At 39.7% G+C, this 27,481-nt stretch overlaps 2 protein-coding genes across 4 annotated transcripts in view; one reads left to right on the top strand and one right to left on the bottom strand.

Moving 5' to 3' along the window:
- tmem117 (transmembrane protein 117) overlaps positions 1 to 12,122 on the top strand; it is a 44,355-nt gene extending 32,233 nt beyond the window's left edge. For 2 of the 3 annotated variants that reach the window (XM_038706500.1, XM_038706499.1), the window contains exons 5-8: positions 2,035 to 2,132; positions 4,503 to 4,662; positions 7,573 to 7,702; positions 8,691 to 9,352. In XM_038706500.1, coding sequence (XP_038562428.1) covers positions 2,035 to 2,132; positions 4,503 to 4,662; positions 7,573 to 7,702; positions 8,691 to 9,352 — 1,050 coding nt within the window. Of the gene's footprint in view, positions 1 to 2,034; positions 2,133 to 4,502; positions 4,663 to 7,572; positions 7,703 to 8,690 lie in introns of all 3 variants that reach the window. The other variant, XM_038706498.1, reaches the window with a different exon arrangement.
- A 6,887-nt stretch (positions 12,123 to 19,009) lies between these two features.
- Positions 19,010 to 27,481, bottom strand: part of nell2a (neural EGFL like 2a) — a 92,685-nt gene continuing 84,213 nt past the window's right edge. Inside the window, exons 18-20 of the mRNA XM_038706414.1 lie at positions 25,108 to 25,284; positions 21,497 to 21,721; positions 19,010 to 19,829 (exon numbers count right to left, since the gene is read on the bottom strand). Coding sequence (XP_038562342.1) covers positions 19,788 to 19,829; positions 21,497 to 21,721; positions 25,108 to 25,284 — 444 coding nt within the window. The 3' untranslated portion in view covers positions 19,010 to 19,787. The remainder of the gene's footprint in view (positions 19,830 to 21,496; positions 21,722 to 25,107; positions 25,285 to 27,481) is intronic.

Here is a 27,481-nt window from a genome sequence, read left to right as displayed (position 1 = left end):
ATAATAAACATGTACATTTTTCCCACTCCTACTATCCATCCCATATAAAGTAAATGTGGCATTATTCTGATGAAAGTTAAGCCTGAGAGGATACATTGGAGATATCCTTATAAGGTCAAAGTACAATGGATACACGCTTTTGAATTTGGAAAAATGACATGCCCCCTGGCATCATCTGCTCAGGCAAAGCTTCAAATTATTTGCTCTACTGGTGGTAAACATACAACATACATATATTTTTTATTTATATAGATAAGTTTTCTTCTCTTGCGTGTAATAAACATAACTACCTTGCAGGGCCAAAGTGTTCAAATCATATAGAAGAAACGCAGTGTAGCCATTCTTCACACACTCATCTAATTTCTAGGTAAGGTGTATCCTCTCAACCGTGTACGCCAATCCAGTTCAATCTGCTAACAAATCTGTAGAGTAACATGCAGTTTTATCTACAAAGGGTCAGACGAAACATGCGCAGGGAGGGACAGAGTATGCTGGAGAAGAAACCTACCTCTGTTCATTTGTCAGCATAAAGAGAGGAGGAGAGCTCCAGCGGGAGTGGACTACCTGTGGTGGGAGGAGTGGGGCTCTGACACAGGCATGCACACAGCTGACAACTTGACAAGCTCCCTCACTGGTCACATTAGTATTCTACAGTACATACTGCAGAGAAAGAGAGCGGGTGGAAGGAGAGACAGGAGAGGGGGAGAAGGAAGGAGGAAGAGGGAAGGTAAGGTGTAACAAACAGAGGTGAAGGAAAAAGGGAAATGTAGAAGACTGGTCGGAAGGGAGACAGGGGAAGCGGCGAGTGAGAAGGTGAATCAGGGAGACAGAGACGTGTGGGTGTGGGTAAAAGAGAGAGGTAGTTAGGGCAAGGCAAAGTGCTGATTCTTGAAATTACTCACAAGTTTTTCTACATTCGATTAATTCAACAAGGCACTTTGAAGATGACCTCTGCGTCTCCTCCGCATAGCAGATTTACAGTGTATCTTCATTAGATGAGTGAACAGGAAGTGTCTGGGGTTTTTTTTCTTTTGCAATGCCAGAAACATCTCATACATTTCCTGATTCAAATCCTTCTTCCAACACGAGCTACTGTATCTGCAGTGAGGTGCTTTATCGACAAACTGACCTTGCCTCTGCAGCGGCTCCACACAGAGAATAGTGTGGATTGTATACTCAGGCATAAAATGCTCTCTGATACAACTTTGTTGAGTCCATCCATCCATCCATCCATCATCAACCGCTTATCCTGCGTACAGGGTCGCCTATCCCAGCTGACATTGGGCGAAAGGCGGGGTACACCCTGGACAGGTCACCAGTCCATCGCAGGGCCACACATAGACAAACAACCACTCACACTCACACCTAAGGACAATTTTGGAGACACCAATTAACCTAGCCTGCATGTCTGTGGATGGTGGGAGGAAGCCAGAGCACCCAGAGAGAACCCACGCAGACACGGGGAGAACATGCAAACTCCACTTTGTTGAGTGTGAAAGAAAAACAGTTATGAATATTATCACCAATGGACATAGACAGTGGAAAGATGGCTACATTACAATATTCATAATGAAACAAGCCAATATTTATTTAGGCTAACCACAGACTCAATACTATTAAATCACAGATAAAGTGTTGTTCAATAACAGGTAATTAATATTTTAATTTAAATAGCCATATAGTCACATATCTCATTTAGCATTAGCTATTATTCAGCAGTAGTTAGTAAATGGATAATAAAAAATGAGCATAATCAAATTATATTGGTGAACCAGAATATAATTGATGAAATCCAGTAGGTTAACACTTTCAACTTAACACTGTATCTGAAAGCTGTTAAATGTAAATGTTATGTTAGTGAGCTTTACATGCTATACCTACACGTGCTGGTAGGTATATTTTGTTACCTTTGGACACAGCCGGGCTAGCTGTTTGCCACTGTTTTTGGTCTTTTATTCTAAGCTAAGCTAAATTGTCTTAACCTTGCCTTAATCAAGTAATTGAGTCATTTTATGTGCACTTTACTTTCGGCAGGTGACAGATATGATGCTCCAGGATCAGCACTACCCAGACTGGGGCAAAGCAGCCAGAAGGTTCTGGAAACAAGGCAACAACAGGATTGTTCTCTTCTGGTATGTTGTCTGCTTCCACTGGGATGAAATGTCTGTGAGGCCATGTGTATCTTTGCCTACATGTACATGTTAAAAGTTCATATAAATTTCTCTACCTACTAGCTTGCTAATGAATTATTTATTCCAACAAGGCTCTGTAGATGTGTGTGTGATATGTTAGGGCTGCACAATAAGGTAAAAAACAAACATATTATGATCTGCAATATGATTCATGATTAGGATTAAGAATGATAATTTTTGCATTACAATATTGATTTTCACAGAAATAAAACTATTACAATCATGGTGATGTGACATTTGTTGTCCTTACATCTGGAGAATAAGATTTGTGCTGTGGTATCTCGGCAGCACTACAGTACTTCATTATAATACTTCATTATAATGCTCTTATGTCACACTTTTGACCTTTATCAAAAAATTGTACCTTCTGCGAATTGCACTTGGTCATATTGTGATTTTGATAGCATTTTGATTACTTGTGCAGCCCTAGTATATATATGTGTATATGTTTGTGTGCACGCATATGTGGTCTCTCCAGCCCCGTTGCAGGGTTACCCGCAGTCAATAGCCATGTTAATCTTCCCTCATTCAGTGTCAGCACCTTTAATTGGTAAAACAGGATGAAAATCAATGGACAAAACAAGGTCGCGGTGCAAACCTTGGCCCTGCCTTTTATATCTCGTACCACGAGCTGTGACCCTTAAATAACTGCTAAACAAATGCTGCAAACCATGTCCGATATGCCCATTACTAGACGGCAAAGTAGAATTGTTCCCTATCTAGATGTTTTACATCACCAGTGCACGGTCCCAGCGGGGTCCATTCACCAGAGTGGCTCAGCGCTGTCAGTCAAAGATGACATGCGAACGCCTCTCCAGCAGTTCATTTTAGGGTCATAGCGAGATGTGAAGGAGAGAATACGGTTAAAACAGTTTGACATCTGTGTGATATGTACACAGAGAGCTCAAGACATAGACAGAACTTCAGAGACATTTCGGCTGTGGTGTTTAACATTTCCTTTCGCAGAATTGATTCACCTGCAATTAGGATGCAAACAGACGAATTGTTCTGTGACTTTTTCTGCAGCCCTTCATTTTATTGATGGATGCCCTGACGCACACTGTCACAATCAATGCCAGATTTGACGAGCCGCTGTTGGAAATTCAGAGCTTGAAATTTGATTGATAAATGTGTTAACATATCTTGTCAATATGCGCTGAAGCGTCGTGGCAAATTGTAAAGGACAGTGCCAAAAGCCGGCCATGCTGTGAGGACCCCACTCTGGAATAATAAAAACCCTCCAAATGTTTCTCCCTAACAGAAATGGGATATGAGCTGGCATTTCGCTATCTGCAATGCAGCCAGCCAATGTGTGGTGTGAGAATGCACACAACAGAACAGTAATCACTTGGTGACATTGAGACAAAATAGACAGTGGAGAATAAAACTAGCCTTTGTCAATGTGCCTCTCTTCAGATGGCTAAAGATTTTTCCAGTTAACGATGAATGCAGAATTACAGCAATGTGACATAAACACAATTCAGACAGTGTGAAAGAACGCAAAAAAAACCACAGCAATCACTGCATGCAGGTAAATGAAATATTTTGGCTCATGTTAAATATGTAAATGCATGGAAATATATATGCAGTAGGGTTTTGAATTGCATTGTCTCTGCATCCACAAACAGACAAACAGAGTTTTTCTCTATGCACATTCATCTTCCTGGAAACTTTATCTACTGCCATTTTTCAAATCCAGGTGAAATTGCTGTTCAATACATTATTGAGCCCATGAAAAAAAAGAATCTGAATAGTATTTGATTTATCTTTTCCTGCATTGGGCGTATGTGAGAAAGTGTAGCTGTTTGTCTTCCATGATATACAATATTCACTGTGCACCTCATCTAGTATAAAATTTTGAAATTGTATTTACATGTTTTCTCAAGGTCTTTCTTCTCCTTCCTCTTCCCTTCACTCCTCTTCTTCCAATGCCTTCCTCTCTTTCTCTCTCCTTGCATTTCCCCTCCCGTCGGATCTTCTCTTCTCTTTCCTTTTCCTTCCTCTCTTTTCTTTGCCTTCTTTCCTCTCCTTTCCTTTATTATTTTTTCTTCTATCCTTACATACTCTCCTACTTCATTTTCCTTCCTTCCCCTCCTCTCCTATGCTTCCTTTTTCCTATCATCTCACTTCATCTCCTCGTCTCTCATCTGATCTCCCTCCTTCCTTTCTCTCTTCTCTCCTCCCCTCTCATCTCATCTCCTTCATTCCTTTCCCTTTTTTCTCTCCTCTCCTTTTCCTTCCTTCCTTACTTCTTCTCTCTTTCCCTTCCCTTTCCTCTCCTTCCTAATTCCTGCCTTGCTGTCCTCTCAGGACAGTGCTCTTCTCTCTGACATCAGTGGTGGTTCTGGTCATCAGTACCGACTGGATCAGCTGGGACAACCTGAACCGAGGCTTCCTACCCAGCGATGAGGTCTCCAGAGCCTTCCTGGCCTCCTTCATTTTGGTGTTCGACCTTCTCATTGTCATGCAGGTAGACAGCTCCCCTGTGGCCAATTAAAAAAAGGGAGCTGGGACCTCTTGGCTTACTCTGCCTTACCCCCCCACCCCCACCCCACCCATCAATGGGGCACTGTAGCACAGAGCAGCGAAAGGGGTGTTTCATCACTCTCAGTTGGCATGGACACAAACACGCGCGTGCACGTACACAAATATATAGATATACAAACTGTTGTTTACTCCTTTACATCTTCTCTGTTTCAGTCCCTCCATCCTTCTTTCCCAGGCCTCAGCCATGAACTCACCCTTTCTCCCCCACTCCCCTGTGAGCCTAGTTTATTTTCTTTAATGATGACTCACAAGATTTGAGTCAACCCCCCCCGTCCCCCCCCCGTCCCCTTTTCCCATCCAATGTCCTCCCTCCCACAGGAGAGTGTACATCAATAAAGCCTGTGTCAGTGGCTCATGAATATGCAAATGTGTTTGTCTGGGCTAAAAACCACATAACTGTAAAAAAAATAGAGTGAGATAAGGCAACTTTTTTTATTCTTCTTTTTTTTTTTTTTTAAGCCGCTAGCCAGTAGCTGGAACCGCAGGCCAATCATGTATGTGCTTTGACTGCGAGCCTAATTCAACACAGCTCCTCCAAATGCTTAATGAACATATTTCACTAGGCCTTGTTGGTGGGTATTAGAGGACACGTTGCAAGACTAATATTTGGTATTTCCTAAATATACGTTTCTACTCTGTTGATTATGCTAATTACTAAGAGGCCACAATTGCAAAGTGTTGCAAATACACCACTCCACAGAACCTGGCAAGGACACCATTATAATTCCCATGGTAATATATATTACAACAACTGTACTACTGTGATTTCCAGACTTATTTATTGAAACAATTCATTATTTTAAGGAGGGCTTCTGGCTGCTCTAGCCAGTAATTACTTCACACTGTGGTGTTTTTCTCATCCATTTACCCAGTTATTGTGATTATGCAGATATATAGAAACCGCTCAGCCTACAGTATGCAAGTGTTTCCTCACAAAGTTGCTGGTGCATCGCTGAGGCTAGCTTTTTCAGCTTCCTGAAAAAGCCACAGACTTGATGTAACATGAAGGGCACACTCCCTATTTTGACATCTCTGTTTAACTCCCCCGGCCGGTCTGGACCCCGCGACTCCCTCTCACTTTAACTTGACGGTATATCATTCCTCACTCACATGGATTTGTTTACAACGGGCCCTTCTCATTTTCTGCACAGTGTACAGCAAGCACATTTACTACAGTTATTTATGAGTTGAGTTAGCCTGCGCCGTTACATGGCCCAAGCACTGGGGGCCATCACCACGTTCCACCAGTCAATAAAAATTCATCTGCCACAGCCCTCCCAACAGCTTCATTCACCTCCATCTTGCATCACACACGCCATAGTTAATCTCTCACCTCCATGAGAAAAGATGAGTGGTGTTGTTCTCAAACTAATTAATGCCCCAATTAATGACCTGTCTGGATTTGCCTCCAAGCTGAGTTTTACTTTATTTCTTAGTTTTGTGCTGTTTCTCAGCATTTTCCCAGCTAAATGTCGGATATCCTTAGTGTATATTCATACACACATTTACATGTGAATTATATGCTGATGTACTCTTCTTATGTCGTAGACACTCCCACTTATTTTGTGGGAGGCAAGTGCATGGCTTAAATGCCATGTCTGTTAGTGCTATAGCAACAGATACTGCAGCTATGGAAGAAGAGTGGAGGACTTAATTAATATCCAGGGGGCCATCAGCAAGCTGTTATGCTGTTCATAGATATTGGCATGGGAGACTCTGGACCACATGAGGATATAGTGAATGCAGACATGTGGTAATGTGATGCAGCAAGACGTTCTATGCAGAACCGAGGGGAAATGTAGCTAATCTAAAAATAAAGAAATGATGAAATGATGTGAGGTTTTTTCTGTAATAGGGATGAAAAAAGCTAATTCGCAAGATGTCAGCACAGTAGAAGAAATGTTTTTTTTTTTATACATTTTAATTTTCTTGGCAATCAGTCTGTGATTTTCATTATTTTAATCAGTGTTTTAATTACATGCTTTCATAATAATCCAAAGAAACTAGAGTTACATGAATTAATGGATATTCTTGACTACATAAAAACTATATGTATTGCACTGAGAAATGTATTCTGTATTATTTTCTGTAAAATAAAGAAAATATAGATTTTAGGTTCAATAATAGACATTAACTTATTTTATTGAAGGAACCATCTCTAGCATCAGATGTTACAAAGTTACTTCTGAATTAATCATATAATTCAATTATTTTATATTTCAATCAATTATAAGCCCCAGACAAGTTGCATTTCAAAGAATTTACTGTTCCTTTATGGGTCTTCCGCCTCTTTACTGAAAAATACATTAACACATAGCTGATCGCAGCGCTGTTTATTGTAGCCTGTTAAGAGTTGGTGTTTTGGACATACTTGTTTTTCACAGGACAGAGATATTTGCATGGGGACCTCATGAAAAGTAGCCATCAAATAAAACCACAAATAAGCAAAAAAAGCTAAGTAACTCCACAGGGCATGGGCAGCTTCTAAATGTCAGTTTGGGGTACCTGTTGATTGTTGTTTTGACGTTTTTAAATCCCAGTCCACATTAGTACACTCCACAAGCCTGTAAACACACAGCATAGTCTACAGTCTACAGCAGCTGGCACCATGTTTGACCTCTAGTCAGTGAATAAAGAGGCTCCACAGAGACTTCATATCAACTTATGTGAGAAAGTTCAATGAAGTGTTCCATCCAGTAAAGCTTGATACATAGTTGACATTTGTCAAACAGATGTGGTTAATTAAATGGTTTCCTTTTTCTACAGTTGAGGCTACATTATCACAGTGGCAAGCAAAATGTATATGACCGTGTGTATTGTGCGTGTGTTTCAGGACTGGGAGTTCCCTCATTTTATGGGTGACCTGGATATGAATCTACCAGGAATGTCAACAACGCATGTGAAGGTCAAGCTTCCTGTCTGCAAGAGTATCTTTAAAGAGGAGTACCACATTCATATCACAGGTACGGGCAGACATGGACACAGCTGCTGCATACAATGAACAGGGTCATCTGATTGTTTCAGGAGGAGTTACCAGTTCTTAACACAGTAAACTAACACCCATATTCATAAAGTGATTAAATGGCAAAAAGAAATTGTTCACGAGGTAGAGAAAACTTTGCCCTATTTTTCTGAATTGTATTGTGAATACCAAACCTGTTCTCCCTGATCTAGTTTTCCATTTTCCTCCATCCGGAAAACCGTCTGATGGTTAAACCACAGCAACCATTTATAATATATGTGTAGCTGATGTGGCACACAGGTGGCTCCACCGCTGCAACTGCAGCATCTCTTATCATCTGTCACGTCGCTGTGTGTTAATGTTCTCTGTGAGCGAGTATATTTCCAATTTGAAACCATCCTCGCCATTTCTCCATTTTGTTCCGCCGCGTACACACGGCAACTCAAACCATCGAGAGAAGGCAAAACCAATGTTCTTGTGCTAAATGTTAAGCTGTTCAAACACTCAGTGATTCGCAAAAGGTTGTTAACCCTGATGCATTGCATATCCATTAAGCATTATGGAAATGGCTCTGGCGCGACGTGATTGGTTTAACTAAAAGCTTATTAACAGCATATCTTGGGGAGAAGAAGGGCGAGGTGTCACGTATACCCAGGGAGACATCTGCCTGCTATCAGTCAACCTGGGGAGATGGCTGTCTCATGGTAATGTAGTGATCTCGTTAGAAGATACTGTAGAGGAAGTAGCACCTGCAAATGGATCTATCTGTCTCAGTGCGTAAGCTATATGCAAAGAGAATGGAATTCCTGATAAATGAATGTGACAGCATATCTGTCTGTCTGACTCTGCCCTCTAAATCTTGTTTCGAGTATGCTTGTGCAGTACATCAGTCTGCCTGTCTGTTAAATTATCTGTACAGCGCGTGCATGTTTATTCCTTGCTAGATAGCCTAGTTCATAATCTAATAGAAGTCACGTGTCTTGTTACAGGTAAGTGGTTCAACTACGGTATCATCTTCCTCGTGCTGATTTTGGACCTTAACATGTGGAAGAACCAGATCTTCTACAAGCCCTATGAGTACGGTCAGTATGTCGGGCCTGGTGAGAAGATCTACACTGTGGAGGAGCCAGAAACGCTCAGGAACTTCAACCACAGCACGCTCACATATGAGTGGCGCTCCACCAACATCAATCCCAGCACCAACTTGACCTATGTTGAGCGGGATATGTTCCTCCACAGCCGCTACGTTGGAGCCAGCCTGGACGTCAAGTGTCTGGCCTTTATCCCGAGCCTGGCGGCGTTCGTCCTGTTCGGTTTCTTCATCTGGTTGTTTGGGCGATTTCAGGACAGCGAGACCTTCACAGAAAACCAAGACAAGTCATATGAGAGGATAAAGAGGAAGTCGCCGTCGGAGTACAGCAAGGAGATGGGTGTGACACCAGAGGAGACGCATATGACCATGAGTGATGTTCTGAAGCGATCAGGAACTCCGATGCTTCTCTCGGTGGACGGGCCACACTTTGGAGCAACGCCCTCAACGAACTCGACTATTTCCATGGAAACCCAAGAGACACATCCAAGCATTGTGATTGACAGTGCAGAACAGGAGGAACCAGCAGTTTCTTTTGATGTCCACAAGATATCTCCATGACCTCATGAACTTCTGAAACTTTCAACTGTAGAACTGCAGAAAATATAGTTAGTTCTTCAAGATCTTAAAGTGTTGCTATTCTTCAGATAAGACCAAGCTGCAATAGAAGATAAACAAAACTATTCGTGGGATTCAGGAAAAGGACAAAGTGATGTTGCATGATCACCAAGTCAGTCCTGATGGCTATAGCAGTTGCATTTATTGAATATATTTTTGTAAAACAGTCTTTTAAAAGCCTCTGAAATGGCACCAATTCTGGTAACAAACAGATCTTTTAAGCAGAATGCAAACTCTTAATTTACATGGTGCTCGCTCGGATTTTGCATTTTCATAATTAAATTTTGTCTTGGTAAACTATTTTGGTGCCTATATCAGAGGAGTATTTCTACAGTCATGACACTGCGGTTAGGTGGATTTTATTGTATCACAACAGTGTTACAGCTACACTAGTGCCTTGATATCTCATATGTTGAGATACAGAGACAGAAACATATTCTGACAGACTATACTACTATAGGCAACAAAATGGAAGATGTCATAGTTATGGTCTGCTATGTAATGTCTTGTTAATGCTTTCACATCCTATGGACAATCTTTACCACATTTAATCCTCAGACTTAATCATTTTAATTTATTCTGATGTGATGTCTCTCTTACTCGATTTTAAACGTTATCATTCTTGTGAAAGTGAAATGATTATGGACATCAATGTACATTGATGACCTATTCATATCCCCTCACTTGATATTAGTTGCAGAGATAATAAATGCAATCAGCAGAGATCAAATAGCAAACCAACAAGCCACCTCATGATTGCTTATGGGGCTGCTGCACCTGGACTGAATACCAACAGAGTCAGAAAGGTGGTTTTGCCCTTGGCATCAACATGCCATTGAAGTGCAGGAGAGGTGTCTGCTCCAAAGCTCAGGGGTTCTTTATGTCTAGAAAAACCTTAAAAGTTTAGAAGCAGTTTTGCAGTCATGGTAAATGCATGAAAACATTATTTATTTATTTGAAACATTATACTACTGGAAAAAAATCCCTGATTTTAAACTGAAACCTGCAGCAGTTATCTTTATACTGGCTTTGAAATTGTTCACTTCCTTTTTACATATTTTCCTATGCTATGCAGCCTCTTTAAAATACATATATTCAGAGTTTTTGGTCCAAAAATGGATGCCCTTCAGTTATTTTCTATAAAGTGCAAATACTAACTCAATTATTACTGCATTGCATATACTTTTGACCAAAGATATGAAATAATTCAGTATTTTGAACAAATACTCCTATATAAGATAATATGATAATTTAAAAGATATATTCATGATAGACAGGGTGGAAGGATATTATGTGCTCTTGCATCACTCTGCATTATAATGGACTATAAAAAATAACCACATCCATAACTCCTGAATAACCCAATCCAGATTTTTGTTCAACATTATTTGAATTCCAAGTAATGTAGCCAGGGGTGTGCCACCGAAATAGTTAGTTTCGCAGTGTCTAATTATAATTAATTAATAAATTATAAAAAAAAAAGTAATCATTAAATTAAATGTGCTGGCATTTATATATTTATACACTAAAGGAAAACTAACATTTGCCTATTAATTAGCCTAATTAAATCAATTTCCTTATTCTGTCTGTAAATTATAAATTAATATGGAATGGATTAAAATATGAACTCACAAAATGTATTTTAAAAAAGGCTTTTGAACTTGACTTTTTTTATTCCATTTACATTTACTGTGTGTCTATCATCATAATGCATCTCACAATTATTTTCTGCTGCTTCAACATTTACAGCTTTCATTTAATAATTGCTTAACGCCGCCATTTAAAGATGTCTCAAAAGTAGCTGCAGAGACAGAGAACTGCTATGTATTTGTGGGAGTTGGAGCTCCTGTTGCTGCTCACTGTGTTGGATTTCATTAAATGTCTAGGTGACACAATGCTTACATGTCTTTGATTTAAAGAGAGTTTAGAGCAAACACAGGAACTAATTGTTGAAGAGAATTTGTAAATATTAGAAAGACAGAATAAGGAAAAAGAAATATTAATTGGCAAATTTATTGAATTTTTTGTTTGTTTTTCCAACATTTAAATGTACCTTTTATTAATCGATCAATAATATATTTTTTAAATGTATTAATTGATTATATAAAACACCGTAGAACTAATTAATCCAGTGGCACACTCCAGACTGTGAGTGCATGTATGTGGCTGTGTGTGTACAATTTGGAGGTATTGTGTCATTTGTGTCTGTAAAGGATGTTTTATACTTAATAGTGCATGTTGTGTGTGTGTGTGTGTGTGTGTGTGTGTGTGTGTGTGTGTGTGAGAGAGACACACACACACGTGCGTAGGTGTTTGCTACTACGCTTGTTTTTGACAAAGGCCATTCTGTGAAGAGGTCAATTTATTTAGCATAATTGCTTTGCAGCTCTTGTTTCTGTAATTATCCTTTTATACATTAGAGCTCTGTGAAGACATTAGATATTAGTGTCTCACCAAAGGGCAGAACCTCTTAGGACTTGAAGGTGATCTAATATGTTTGTAATGTATTGTGTTTAGGTTAAACCTGAGCATTTCCTCTTTGTTGCTCATACTATTTTCATTGAATTGTATTGCAAAACTGACACTTCCTTCAGTTCCTGTATGTTTGTGCTTTATTTAAAGCAGAGGAAATGTCCTTTCAGTGTTTTCTCAGTGTACTGTATGTCAGTTGAACCTTGTGTTACCAATAAATTAATACATTTGCTATATACTCCATTTTGTTTATACCACTTTGTGAGATTCAGTACCATCAGAATATTTTTGACCAAGGTTGCTGATCTCCTTAGATAATTTCCAGTGAGAAAAGTTCTAGTTTACATTTTTGTATATGCTTGGGAAATCGTTGCCAAGCAACAGCACAGGTCAAGCTTCTTGCAGCTGTTGACCCAATTAATATTTGCGATATGAGAAATAATGATACTGTCTTCACAAGGACACTTGAATATATAGCCTGCATACACATGACACCTGGCTTAGATTAGAGTCCTGCTCTAGGCCTATCTGCGCTTTGATTTATGCCAGCAGGAAACAATTTTAATTTGTTGTGCGTTTTGTTCCCCGACAGGATTTGTTTCTATAAAGTGTATATGAGTAAATGAGTTATAGATTGGTTTGTAAACATCTGAGGTAGGAAGAGTGAACAGAATTTGTTTAAGGTAGTGGTTCCCAAACCAGATTTGGAACCTCTCCAGTTAGTCATGAGCTAAACCTGAGGGATCATGAGATCAGCTTTATTGCCAGGAATACACACGAGGAATTAGACTCAGGATTGTACATTGCTTACGATGTGCTTACTTATATAATAATACTATAATAAAATCAGAGAACACACTACAGAGAACACATATACAGACACTATAAAAAAAAAACAATATAGACAGATTGAGACAATAGTGCAAAGGATGCAGGAGTAAATTATTATAATGTACGTGTCAGAGGTGGATGAGATATACAGGTGCACATACACATACATTTTTTAGCCATTCAAGAGGCATGGCTCTAGTGATGGTAAAGTCAGTGTGTCATGAGGTCCTCTACTTTGGTCCAGTGTGAAATATCTCAAGAACTAATAAATGGATTGCCTAACGCACACATTCAACACAATGTTTTTGGTCCCCTGACTTTCCTTTAGCTCCACCTTGAGGCTGACATTTGTTGTTTTTAATAAAATGAGGCACAAAACATCTAAGAACTCTGTTTTGCCATGTGAGAGTTGGTGGACTGCCTTTACATAAATAAGCTAGCTTAATCATTGTCAATTCTAAAATGGTCATCTTCTATAATGGCTGGCACGTGTGCTGAATGTAGCTCGTCAATGTCACTTGTCTTGAACCAACCAATCACAGACTGGATGGGGAGGGACATTTAAAAGTATCGGCAGATAGCTGTCATTTACATTGGGACTCTGGGGACAGGACAGAATCAGAATGTCTCCATCACTTTTTGAAAGCTTTTGTAAGCAGAAAACATGCAATGCAAGTGAAATATAGAAGAAACAAATGTGAATTGTCCAAAAGCTGATTACTGCATTATATTCCATTATATATTATATGCCACCTTAATTTTGTTCCCCTTCATATAAATAAAGACATTTACCACTTGGCATCGAAGCACATTGTGACATTTTATGATTTACACTTACCCTGGGGCATGTGTAACTATTTAGTTGAGTTACAACATAACTCTGTGGGGCAACGGCTTTCATTTTAGTAATGCATAAATCACAACGTAGTAATAATTTACGTTATAACTAGGCTAAGTTTGAACTTACACACAGTTGGTAAAACACGCTGCAGTGATTTAAGGAGTGGTGTAAGGGAATGTACAGAGGAGTGAGCTATGAAAAACTGTTGATGGAGCAGCAGTTACATAGACTAACTTCTGACCATTGTACCACAGGTTTAATCTTTGCAGCAGTCCATCATCAGTAGCCATGTATCCTGTAAGTGTAATTGGATCCACAACACTGGACCCTCCCACACCACTAAATGTAAATTATACCTAATAAGAGCATCAGCAAGGTGCTTTTATTAAAATTTTTTATGAAAAAATACCTACTGTGTGAAAATCAAGTAGCTGTATGAACACCTAAGGCCTTACTGTTGTTTGTCTGGGAAAATATGTCTCCTTGCCAGAGAGTATTAGATGTTTGACTGAGGCCTCTTCCAAGTCTGCCATTGGGCTGAGAAATGAGATATTGATTTTTGGAGTACCATGCAGTAATTGAGAGAACACATCAAAACCGGGGTTTCAAAATGTTTGTCGGGTGTTGGAACCTGATGCGCATGTTGTGTTACCAGTATATTGACTACTTTCCCAAGGTAGAGGATGCATTCATGAGCGATTGTGTTCTGCTTTAAATCACATTTTGTAAGAAGCTTCATTTTTCATGTCTTTGGAACTTTCTGGAGGCAGTTTATGAAACAATTCACATATTTTCTGTTTTCTCTATTCACATATCTTTTAACTCCAACTCAAAAGACACAAGAACTGGTTTTGAATTTTTTATTTTTTTTTAACCTGCAAGTGTTTTATCTACACCTAAATATAAACCAGAAAAATCTCCCAGAGGAGGCAAGCCACAACTACAGATCAACTGGAATCTCCTTTACTGTCTTTGAGCTATCCTCCAATTAGATCAGTATATCATGTCTTGGCATGGCCCATCACTCTGTGCTGACAGCTCTGTGACTCTGGGAGACCCTGTGAAATTTATCAGTGCAGTCAGTCCAAGCCAGCTAGCAGGGCCCCCCCTCCCAGTCCTTTCACTGAGCCCGAGATGGTTTCTGTCCCCGGTGGAAACATGGCAAAAAGAATTCCTTCTGCAGGTTTGTGATACCTTACAGAGGAACATGTGGCCCGGATAAATCTTTCAACACATCCAACAGCTCACTTCGAGGACTAAATCCCCAGACACGGGTTTGAGATAATTTCTGCCTTACTTTTCCTCTGTGAGGGAAAGGGTTTTTTATTCTAATTTTCCTTAAGTAAAATCAAGTGAAGAATTAAGTGGTGGATATTTAGACTGTTGCACTGGCTTTGTGGCAGCAAGGACTTGAATTCTGCCAGTGGCAGAATCCAATGTTAAAAAAATCCAGCTACATTTTGCTATTCAATTCTGTGTTTATTTAATTTGAATTTGATCTTTTTTTGTCTCATACCTTTTGAAATGACACATCCCACATGGGAAGACATGACACACAATAATAGCAAAGAGAACATTATTATTTATGTGTAGGACTCACATGAAAAGAATAGAGACCTACTGTACAATCATAAACGATATCTAACACAATTCAACACATTTCTTTGAGCATGGAAGTTATTTCTTTACCTTGGAAACGTTGTTGCAGGAAGCAATAAAAAGCCACATTTCAGAATTGTCAAATTCTCTGGACTTTCATAGAAATGAAAATGTTTTTGACAAAAAACTTAAGTCAAGGTCCACTCACTAGTTTTTTCTTCCACAGCAAACTACAATTTTTTTCTTGTTTCCATGCATTGCGCAAATAATCTGATAATTACTTCATATTCCTCCACCAAAAAATAATCACACTCTTTCCAAATTCAAATTAAATTGATTTAAAAGGAAAGCACATATGGAGTATACTTGAACAGAGCTAGCTCACATGACATGTTGTCTGACAAACAGCCACACTGGAAGGCGGAGTCAAAAGCTGGCCATCATAGAGAGGGGGAGGTGCAATATCTTTTAAAAATGGGGAAAATGGCGCACATTTTCACAGTCTCTCCTGGAAGAGATTTATTGTGTTGCACTTTCTTTACATGAAATGTGACAGAAATAGTTGTGTAAAGAAAAAGAGAGCTGCAGAGAGAATTTCATACCATGGATCCTTTCGCACCTCCGCACAGCTGACCAATCACAGCGTGAAGTGCGTGTGAACTTTGGATTGTTGGTTTTTTAGAAAGTTACAGAAATGGTCGAACACAACCCCACCCAAAATTCAACACCAGAAAGGTGTGAGGGCACGGAGTTTCTGAAGCTCTTCGACCATCCGACAAGCAGCTCTGAAGAAGCAATACTGGCTGCTTAAAAGTACAAACTATGCTAGCGGCTTTGTGAGGCTGTCGATGTTATGTTTACCATCCAATTGTTAGCAATCTTAATTTAGCATGTTCCCATGCTAACATGTGGTCATTTGCACCAAACAAAGTTCATCTGAGGCTGAGGGGAATGTAATTAATTTTGCAGGCATTTTTCTTGATAATAAATTAAAAGTTATAAGTTATAATTAATAAGTTATACTTCATCCTGAGAGGGGCATGAATACAAAATGTGACAAATGTGAATCTAACTTAATAATAAGTTAATGAAATATTTATGTCAACCTGGTGGCGCTACAGGAAAAGTCAAGGGATCACCAGAATTAGGAGGATACATCATCTGGGAACCACGAATGTGCATTCATGATTAAATAGTAATCACTTCAGTAGTTTTGGATATTTTAGTCTGGACCAAAATGGTGGACTGCACCACACTGTCATTCTTAGATGCTGCTGGCATGGCTAAAAAAAGACAAGGTACAGGATAGGCTTTGTCAGTCTCATAACTAACAAAGGCAATCCTGTTCATCTATACCAACATAGCATATAGTTACCACATGTAATAACAGGAGACAGCTACAGCAGCAGAACAGATTTGTTGGATATTAAATTTAGAGAGACTTAATAAAAACATTTGGCAAATAGTTAATGCACTGACAGAAATGTAAGCAGAGTGAATCAGTTCTTGATGAACGGTGGCTATCCTGATTATTTCAGCTTCAGCTGCAGTCACAGTTAAATCTGGAAAACAAATCCATAGGCACAGTGGGACTGTAGAGCATTTGTCTGTGTGTTTGTTTTTATACAGACAAATATGGCAATTCAAAGTGACTTCTCTTGTTTTGGCTGAGGCTCTATATGTTCATTCTGTCAATCCTGCACATTTCTGGAAAAAACAGAGTTTGCACTGCAGTGATATGAGGTAAATATTCCACAAGTAAATGCTTTAAATTTGCCTATACTTACTAAACTATACTACTGCATAGATGGTAATTGCCAAGTCAAAACATTTACTATGAAAACTGTTGAGTAATTTCATGCTTCTGTTCTTTTTGAGATCCATTTAACAGTGCAGTGAATTTTGCAGACCAATTAGAACTATTTGAAGAATGGAAGATCACTGAAAACATAATGAAAAAACTGTCATAGAGCACAAAATATTGCATGCTAATTCATTTTCATTAATTTAAACTCTACTAAAGTAAAACTGACTTTTCTCTGTTGCCTTGCTTCACCAGCCACAATCACAGTGATATGTGTGGTCATTAACGGTGAATATAGGACAGGCAGTGAAGTGGACTCCCTGTGGGTCCAGGCATCTGTTGCAGTGGGTTCAGCACTGCCATGGAAAATTGAACATTTAGGAGCCAGCTGGAGGACCAGTCTGCCCTGCTGTGCCACCACTTCTCAGGTGCCCACTGGCTCCATGCCACCACCAGCTAGAAGCCACTGGACCAAAGCAGGCCAGATGGTGCCCTTGCCAACCTACGAGCAGCCACTGCGAACTGCCCACTGTCCACTGCCTACTGCCTGTGTCCCCTGCCCTGCCATTCAACTCAGGGATGAGTTTGGAGTCATGATAACCTGAGGTAAAAAGTTTTTGGGGGGGAGAGGAGCAGAAAAAGCTCAAGTGAGCGGAGAGTGTGTTGGAATATAAATGGGCCCTATTACGTTGTATGTTTGTTAATGTAAGCAGCTGCGAGGTAGAATCGGGGGAATCAGTTGGTAGGAGAGAGACTGCTCCACGGGGAAATAAAGCCATCTTCAGGCTGAACTCATTTGTCCGTGGCTGTGAACTGATAGATAATTATATTAGGAGCTTTAAGTGCTCTTCTGCGATACAAGCATTACTACCATCTCCAGAGGCACCGAACAAAGTAGGAGGGAGAGGAATCTGTGTGCTACAACAGGGTTAGTCATTGCTCTGCATCCAAATATGTGGACGTGGAATTGTATTCATCACAAGGGGCCTCATTCAAAATCCAAAACATTGTACAACGCTGTGTGTATTGGATCTATGAGACAGACAAATTAGATTTTACTTATTCAATTTACAGAATCAATCATGCACTCTATATCACTCAAGTTAGTGAGTGATGGTGGGAAGCAGATGGTAACAAATATTGGTAATCCTTTAAAAAAACACAATCTAGTATGAGATTACTAGTGTTAAATGTAAATCACTAAATACACTGCAACGTATTCATATGTGCAGGTTATTAATTCTCCAATCTAGACTGTTTATGTTGCGTGACCAACCAATGACTAATTTCGTATACATACTGTATAAAGATTGACCACACATATCCTCTACTTTTACTCCTTGATGAATATGATAATGATGAGGAATGAGGTATTTAGGCTTATGTCACTATTACAAACTATTAAACTATTACACCTCTGTGAATGAGGCAACTACCATCACTACATCTATAAAGTGCTGTGTTATCGTTCATTTAAAGCAAACTACATAGTATCTTTAGTCACCCATTTTACAAAGTGATTGAGTACACAATGAATAAGATGTTGACAAAGAATGAGATGAAATTATTTTGTCAACAGGTGTTTGAAGGTCAAGAATGAATTAAAATAATTTGAAAATGAATGTTTTTTTATAAAGACTTTGTTTTGGGTGGAATATAGGGTGACTTTATTGTGTACATGCGTGCAGGCTTTAAATGTGACATGCATAGAGGGAAAATTTAAATGAATGTACATGTACATAATGTTAAAACAAAATAAACTTTTTAGTAAATGATGTATTAACCTAAAGCCATTATTTACAACAGTGTTGCATTATACAGAGAGAAGTTTTTGTTATTTAGCTACCCTCAATGATATAAACTATAGATAAATTACACGTGTCAGTATAACATAATACAGGTCAACAGCACCACAAACTGCAGCCTCTGAAACTACCATCCAGTTTAATCAAACACCATGTTGTATAAGACTGTATTAGTTTTAGCTAGGTGTACCATAGGGTGTATCTTATAAACAGACAAATCACACTTGTACATAAGCCAAAGACAATAATTTAATGTAAATGGAAATACTTTATTTCACTATTACACATTAACAAGCTTGGAAATAAAAATTACAAAAAAGAGAAATGGAACAAAATGCTACAAAGCACCGCATAATATATAGACGACTCATAAATGTGGCAAAGGAACCTTATGCTAACTGCCTTTACTCTATCTAAGGTATCATCATCATCACTGAGAATTTAGAAATCAGCAAAAATGATTGGACATCAAGCACAGTCATGCCAGTAATAGTAATATCTTACAGATTTATGTAGCGATGATTTGGGGAGTGGGGAATGGTGATCCTTAAAGTTTCACTCACTAAGTGGTGAGACAGAACAAAGAGAGTGGGTTTGAGGAAACTGTAGTCCATCATCTGTTTGGTATGACATAGGTTTGCATTTGGTATAAAGAGGAGTTGAGGAGGCAGACGCGGGTCACAGAGTATTTGCAAAACATTCTCTTAATGCTGAGGCTGTGCGAGGCACCAGATGGATGGGGTTTACCATGTAGAACACACAATAAGAGCTAGAAACTGTAGATAATCGGAGGAGAAAGTACCTGAAGGTTAAATTTGTACAACTCTCTGTATTTGACAATGTGACATTGTAGGGATTATCCTGATTAGTAACCCCCATCCACCTGGTTCAGCAGGCTAAAACAACTCCTAACAATGCAAACACTATTTGACTCGCACCTCTGAGGAGGACAGTGAGGAGACATAGGGGTGGTGTTACTTTTTTTACATGGAGAACACTGTACAGGTGCCTTCAGGTCTGCCAGGACTAAAGGCACATGGGGTCCACTGAGCAACAGATGTGTCCATTCTGGAAATGAGAGTAAAGAGAAGGCGAGTGGATTATCGTCACACTTAAACCTCGGGAAAATTCTTTTTGCAGCTCAGCAGATAATATTTTCAGGTGGCGTCGGTGCTGCAGCATACAGACTCAGTTTGGCATTTATAATTCCTCTGAGTGTCATTTTGGCACAAAGTGATCTGAGGTGGCGATATTCTACTGAGAATACAAATTTGAATGGTCTTGGATTGCTAAATGTAAATGCCCCGTATTTGTATAGCGCCTTTCTAGTCTTTTCGACCACTCAAAGCACTTTTACACTACATCTGCATTCACCATTCACACACTGAGCCTAAGTGCTCAAACAGAAACGAACATTCACACACTGGCAGAACAGCCGCCAGGGGCAATTCTGGGTTCAGTATCTTGCCCAAGGTGCCTCCATGCAGCCTGGAGCCGGGGATTGAACTGCCGACCTTCCGATTAACGGGCAACCCGCTCTATCTCCTGAACCACAGCTGCCCATAAGTCACTGACCAAATCAGAATGCTATAACACTGTACTGAGAGCAGCACTGTTCAAACAGATTAAATCCATGATTATGTGTAAACAATTTAAATGTTTGAACGATAGTATGAAGACTTTGAATATTCATCAGTCTGTCCATTGAGAATGGCTGCAATCATTTCTAAAAGATGTAGAAATCATTGTCAGACGAGCAGAGCAAAAATATTCCATCATCAAAACTCAGTCTTGGTGGATTGGACCTAAAGCTGAGGCAAACAATTTATGCTCATAACTGGTAAGGAAGAGGATATTTGCCTGCGTAGTTTACTTTCTCTGAGATTGTCTTGTGACACAAGAGTTGGCTGCTCTCCATACTTTCTCCACCTAATTAACCGTAGCCAATTATACAGGTTTTCTGGAATAGAATATCTATGGCTCTATACATTGTAAGTACTGTGTGTGTAAACATGTCTGCTTGTTGAACACAGTGCAGAGGAGAGGGCAGACTGTGATTCCCTGCTGTAGGCCAGGAGATGAGGGGCTGACAGATGTTTGCGCAGCTTGGCTTTCTCTTAGTTCTCAGTGTCAGTTCATTTTTTATTAAAGGAATAGTTCAACAATCTGAAAAATTCAAATTGCTTTCTTACTGAGAGTTAGATGGGAAGATTTATAACATTCTCCTATCTGTAGATTAAATGTGAACCCACATCCAGCAGCTAGCTAGCTTAGCTTGGCATAAAGACTGGAAACAAGAGTCGTCACTGTAAGGTCGTCTGGCAACCAGCAGAGACTCCAGGAAGTGAATGGTCCCAGTCAAGAAATAGTTTAGCACAAAAGATTTCTTTATGCAGCTGCATATCTAGCAGACAGATGTGAGTGGTATCAATTTTCCTATCTAACTCACCCCAAAATGTCTATTGCTTTAACGAACAAGTGAATACCCACAGTATTCTTTTTAATACATATAAATTAGACATAGCAATCTATGATCACTGATAAAATCAAACTTCTTAAATTCTCAAAAGGAACATTTCATCTTATTTGTTACACAAATTAATTCCATAATGCAGAGTCTGGACCACAGTGTCCAGCACAAAAGCCTCTCAATTTTCAAACCATTTTTCTTTGCCACTGAACTAACCGAACTGTAATTTGCCGTTTCAAGGCTGCTGGCGGGGCTGGCGCCTTACCTTGCACTGGCACAGCGTGCACTCGGTGCCATGTTTAATCCAGGAAGAGCCACTGAAGCGTGAGATGTTGTGCTCGTCCGTGCACGTCTTGGTGATGTCGTTGCGGATGGTGTCGGCCTGGCAGGGGTCGGTGACACAGCGGGGACAGCACTCGCCCTCAGGCACCACGGTAAACTCGCAATCCACAGGCGGGCACGGCAGAGGCCAACAGTCCACCTGCCCCTGCTGTGGAGACAGCGGGAGACACAATTTAAGACAGATAGACAGACAGAGATGAAAAAGAGAGAAAGTCGAAAATAATCTGTGCAAACACACTAATGCATTTTACAGACCTAAACAAGTTATTCATGCAAATACACATATTTCTCCTGACGCTGTGTATTTGCATGCTAGAGGGAACGTCTCCACTGGATGAAATAAAATGTTGTTAAGGTACCTAGAAAATATAGATGAGCAGAGCAATCTTCCAACACAGTCAGCATTTTTTCCAGACTGTAGAGGTAAATGCTCCAGCTTTTTAATTGACTTGTTCTAGTCCCCCTCTCTCATTGTTGTTGCCATATTAATCTCTCAGCAAACTTTCAGCACAGGGAGCCTTATTGGATTTCTCCTGCTTCCATTTTCTATTGGCCCGAGGAAACGGATCATACATATTTTGGCCAACTTTACACATCCTACCTACTGTATGCTATATCATTCTGACCTGATCCACTTCTGCTTACACTGCTTCACACCTACTAGGGAAATGAAATATGAGCTCAGACTATATGAATAGGCATGTTTAAACACACAAGCAGACACAAAAGGCATACACCCAATATACAAGACGCTTGATGCCACTGTCCCAGTAGGGATATTTAATATCACTGAAAATTGTCTGGCTCAGCATTTTAGAAATGTTGTAGTAAATTAAGCTGGCTATAAAGCATAGGCTCACACTGTGCTATTGCCCACTCCCTGCCTCCATGTAGTGTGTAAACATCTGAAGTGGGGAAATCCCCCCGAGTGGTACTCTTTGCTCGTAGCCAGAGGGAGGAATTGAATGTAGCCTCAGGTATCTGTCCCACGCTGCGATAAGGGACACTGTCATCTTTGTCTGTTTATGCAGATGTGGCCTATGATCACAAAGGAGAAAGAGATTTGCTTTACAATCAGCTTTTATTTGCCTTTCGCACAGAGCAGTGTGGTGTGGAAACTTTATCAGCCTAAAAACTGAAGCGGGGTCTTTCATTTCTTCTGATATTTCAGACGGGTGTTATTTTAATCTGTCTATCTGTGCATTTAGTGTTCATGGTATCTCACTGTAATTTCATCTTTGCATTTATTTAGACAGACGTAAGGGTTCACAGTGAATAAGACTGCATTTAACAAGATTACTCCAGGAAATTAACACAAGTGACATTTATCTTTGCCAGGGAATTAGCCTACAGCAATCACACTCTTTCTTTTATGCAACTCAAACTAAAGAACAACCTATGGCAAAGGAAATCCATGCTGCTTTGATCTTTTGGCAATTTCACAAGAGCAAATCACAAGGGGCACATGTGTGCTGCAAAGGCCACATTCTTGATTTCAAATGATTGCACAGGGAGCAGAGAAGGAATCATATCTTGGTCTTGGGAAATGTTTTGCCCATCTGCCTGCTGTCACTGTGTATTTTAAGGCCCCCGCTGAGCCTGGACAGCCATGCCTCTGCTAAGTGTAGCAGCATTCAAGGTTCATTTCACGTCTCTGTCACGCTACTGGAGCTCGGGTACGGTATCACACAGAAGCCTTCTCCCTGGTCCTTTCAAGTGCTGCTCTTTAAACAGTGTGGCTGGTGGTCCTTTGCTTTGTGTGCATGTCTGTGCATCTTTAATTGAGTGTGTTTTAAGTGTGTGTGTGTGTACGCCTGGATGTATGAAAGGAGTAAGTGTTGCCGTGGTGACAGGTGTGCCTACATTCCCAAACATGAGTACGTGTGTGTGTGTGTGTCCACATGTATAATATGTACATACTTATGTTTGTATACTGTATTTTTGTTTGCGTGTGTGTGTTTTTGTTTTACCATGTTCAAAAACATTCACCAGCTTTGTGGGGACTTCCAATGCTGGACCCCATAAGTTTAAAGGGCTGTTTGAGGGTTAAGACATAGTTTTATGTTAGAAATATGTTAAGGTTAGGGTTAGGGTATGGCTTAAGGTTAGGCATGTAGTTGTGATGGTTACGGTTAGGGTAAAGGTTTAGGGATTGCATTATCCCAATAATATGTCCCCACAAAGATAGACAAACGTGAGTGTGTGTTGTGTGTGTGTGTCCACGGTCCGGTGCTGTAACCGGCATGTCTGCATTCTCAAATGTGTTTGTGTCTGCTTGTGTCAACATATATAAGTGCCTACAGTGAGCACAGCCTCAGTGAGAGTGAAGCCAAGCAAACCCATTTTCAGCCGACTGTGCTTCCCCGCTGCCTCTCAACTGAGCAGTGATTTTCAAGCTCTTCTATAATGGCTCGCTGTAAGAAATCCAAAATGCAGCCCTTAGGTCCAGGCTTCAGGACAGCATTACAATGGTAGGAGGGAGGAAATGGCATTGATGTTGCTACTCAGACCATAAATCTGTCAGAGTGGCGCCAACTTATATTAGCTACAAGTATGGCTGATCTTCAAAAGCAACAAAAGGGGAGAAAAAAAGAAGAAAGGGAGTTGTAAAGTGCTTGTCTGAGATCCACAGTGAAGAAGATTCATGAGTCACTGAACAGAAAGAGTGACACTGAGTGTGGGTGCGTGGTACAGATGAGTGCGTGTGAGACAAGACGGTTGGGGTAGAATGTAAAGCATGACATTTGCATTTAATATCCACATAGCCAAGAGGTGAGAGGGACACCACAGGTAGAAGGATTTATTGTTTTTGTCAGGTTTATTGGGAAGCAATAGGGAAATGCTTCCCTGTTGTTTGAACATCAGAACTGTGTAAACCTTGGAAAAGGTCAACACGGAAGAAGACGTAACCACAAAAAAAATAGTGCATATGTCTTACTGTAAAAGATTCATGTGGTGAACACAATGTTTTTCGGTTTTGTATGAGAAATAGGATTGCATGTAGAGGACACTCAACACCACAAAAACACACATGTTGCAAATACTCATCAATCAACAACCTTCTCAAAGCACACAAAAATATTACACCCTCCCACTCACAAGGCACACACATTTCCTCCTGTTCTCTTAACCTTGAATGTATCCTTCAATAAAATGTATAAAATTCCATCACAGCAGACAACAGTGCAGAGAGTCCTTTGAATTCTTTAAAATCTCACTAATCACTCACTCCCTTTCTTCTGCAACGAGATGAAAAGCAATCTTCATTTTCTCCTCTCTGCAACCTTCCGATTCAACTCTTAATCACTCCCCCTCTCTTGCCACAAAACTTCTCTCCTTGGCTTTTTTCGCACAGCACATCTCTCATTTCTGAGCATTTCCACTAGAGTATTTGTTAAATTTTTTGTGTAGGCGCTGCGGCACAGCAATGAACACTCTTACCGTAAATGGCTTGGGTAAAAAGCACCAAATAAATATCCCCGCGATGTAAGTTTCATAAACAAGTCAGGGGTTTATTTATCCGCCCCTACTTACCAGGCACTGGCACTGCTGGCAGTTCTCCACCCATGTGTCCCCGCTGCCGTAGGTGAGCAGGCCGCTCTGGTGCAGACACTGGCTGCTCAGTCTAGGGTCGCACTCGGGGCAGCAGAAAAGGTCGGCGTTTGGGTTGTCGCAGTCGCAAACCATCCTGCGGCACATAACTTGGCCAGCCTGAGGGAGATGGTCACAAACACATATATCACATGAGCACAATTACACATTGAAAACAGGCATGACCGCACATATTCATGCATGCATAGACAAAGCCATTTGTTTGATGGGATCATTAAACATGTATCTTGATAATAAATATTGTAATAAAGGCTATGTAGCCTGTCCCTAGCAACTGTTTTGGAGCTATATTTTATGGTTATTCACTTTACTGTAGGCAAGACAAACCAGATTTAAATATATTTTATGACTACTGGTGCACAATGGTTCTTTAAGAGTTCCCGTTGATCCATGTGGTGTTTGAAGAGGTACTACTTAGCTGTCTTGTTGTCTCAGCAATTTAAGGTGTGTTCCACATATGGGAACTGTTGTGGGTCTGAATTCACTTAAATCCTTTTGTCATATACTTCAACCCTCAAACATTTTCTTTGATATTTAGAGCTCTGCCTTCTTCAGCATGTGTTGATCAAGTGTCTAGCATAAATGATTCAACTGACCCCAACTGGGCCCATTATTTTTCAGTTATTCCAATCATAATTATTTCCTAACACACATTACTCAAATGAGTCCTGTCCTTACTTCAACATGGGGAAAAATAGAATTTTCAAATAAACAATCTTGGCCTCACCACCAAATTGAGAATAATGAAAGAGTATATATACCACCAGACATCAACACCTTACTTTCCACCACCTGGTAAGTCACCTAATTGTATGATTCATATTATACATATCAAAAATTATGATGATGATCTCATTATTGTTTGATTCTAATCGTATCATAGTTTGTGTTATCTGTTTTATATTGTTTGTTTGCCTATTTTAGTAAAAAAAAGTAATCTCATTTGCCTGGTTAAATAAAGGTTAAATTAAATAATGATTAAATAAATCTATGTTTAGAATTGGAGCCAGCTATAGACAACAATCTAAATTATTGCAAAATATATATCAAAATTAGTGTTATGAAAACAAAAATTTACAAAATGCATGACCAATAAAATGAATGAATGAACTGCAGAGATACCTAGAGTTTTAATAAAGTGATTTTTTCCCCCCTGCCAATTCAATGAAACAATTTTTGAAATGTTTTAGAAATTAGTGACCCTGCTGACAGCGGTAAACTCCACCAATCTGGTGGCTCCAAGCAGACTGAAACAGTGAACTATTTACGTAATACACACGACTTCAGTGTGGACACATCCCAGTCTTTTCTATGATGTTTGACCTTGATTTCACCAGTTAGTAGCAGCTCTCCATATAACATCCAGCTGTGTCCGTCTAACTCCAAAACAATAACATGTTTACTCCTCTGCTCCCTCAGCCGCTCAATACAGCTAATTTTGACAGGCAGCTCTTCAATCTCTCAAATCAATTAATATGACTCATTTAATTAGTGAGCCATTTCTGCCCTGGTCCTTTGTAATCAAATGAATAATTTGCTGCTTGATCATTCACTACCGACACTAATCCACTATAATCACCTTCCCCTACTGCCAGACACTTGGCATTAGGTTGAGTGAAATGCTGAAATGCAAAGTATGACTGGTCCATGACCTGATAATCATGGAGAAAAAATGTGTTTCGGATGATGGAATGAGTTTTGTGGATCAAGTGTTCCCAGATGCCTTGTCACTGGGGGTGTCAGAAATCAATCAAGACAACTACATCAAAAGCTTGAGTCACTCTAGTAGACCTTTAAAAATCACTACATATAGCTCAGGCACTTTAATGAAATTGCTCATCACAACGGCATCACTGTCACTGTCACATAAGGTTTCACAGTGTTTCTATCTGCACTCACGTTTTGTCTTTTCCATGCCTACACATTATCCTACACATTTTCTTGTTTAAAAAGGAAAAAGTTATGTAGACAGGAAAAGTCTTTTTTTGAGCAGAATTTAAGCATAATACTGAATTCTAATATTTCCAAAAATGACTTGGCCTTAAGGGGTCACTTTATCATTGGTTTGTTCATTAATGTGTCGTGTCATATCATATGTTATCAGTGGATTTTAAAGAGTGAAACTAACTCCAGCTCACCAGCTACATTACTAGCTAGCGCAGTAGCAAGCTAGCTTGCTCATTAACTAAAAACAAAGTACAAGACAAGCAAGCCTGATGCAGAAATTATACGCATTGCTTGCTCTACTACACGCAGAAAAGGTTTATATAACTACCAAGACGTTTTCAGTTATTCT

The sequence above is a fragment of the Micropterus salmoides genome, unplaced genomic scaffold (assembly GCF_014851395.1).
Source record: "Micropterus salmoides isolate LMB-PRFRI ecotype aquatic unplaced genomic scaffold, ASM1485139v1 Ms_hic_scaffold_8, whole genome shotgun sequence".
In the NCBI taxonomy this organism is placed as follows: domain Eukaryota; kingdom Metazoa; phylum Chordata; class Actinopteri; order Centrarchiformes; family Centrarchidae; genus Micropterus; species Micropterus salmoides.
Note: the sequence above shows the minus strand (reverse complement) of the source record. Positions and strands in the feature narration are given on the sequence as shown.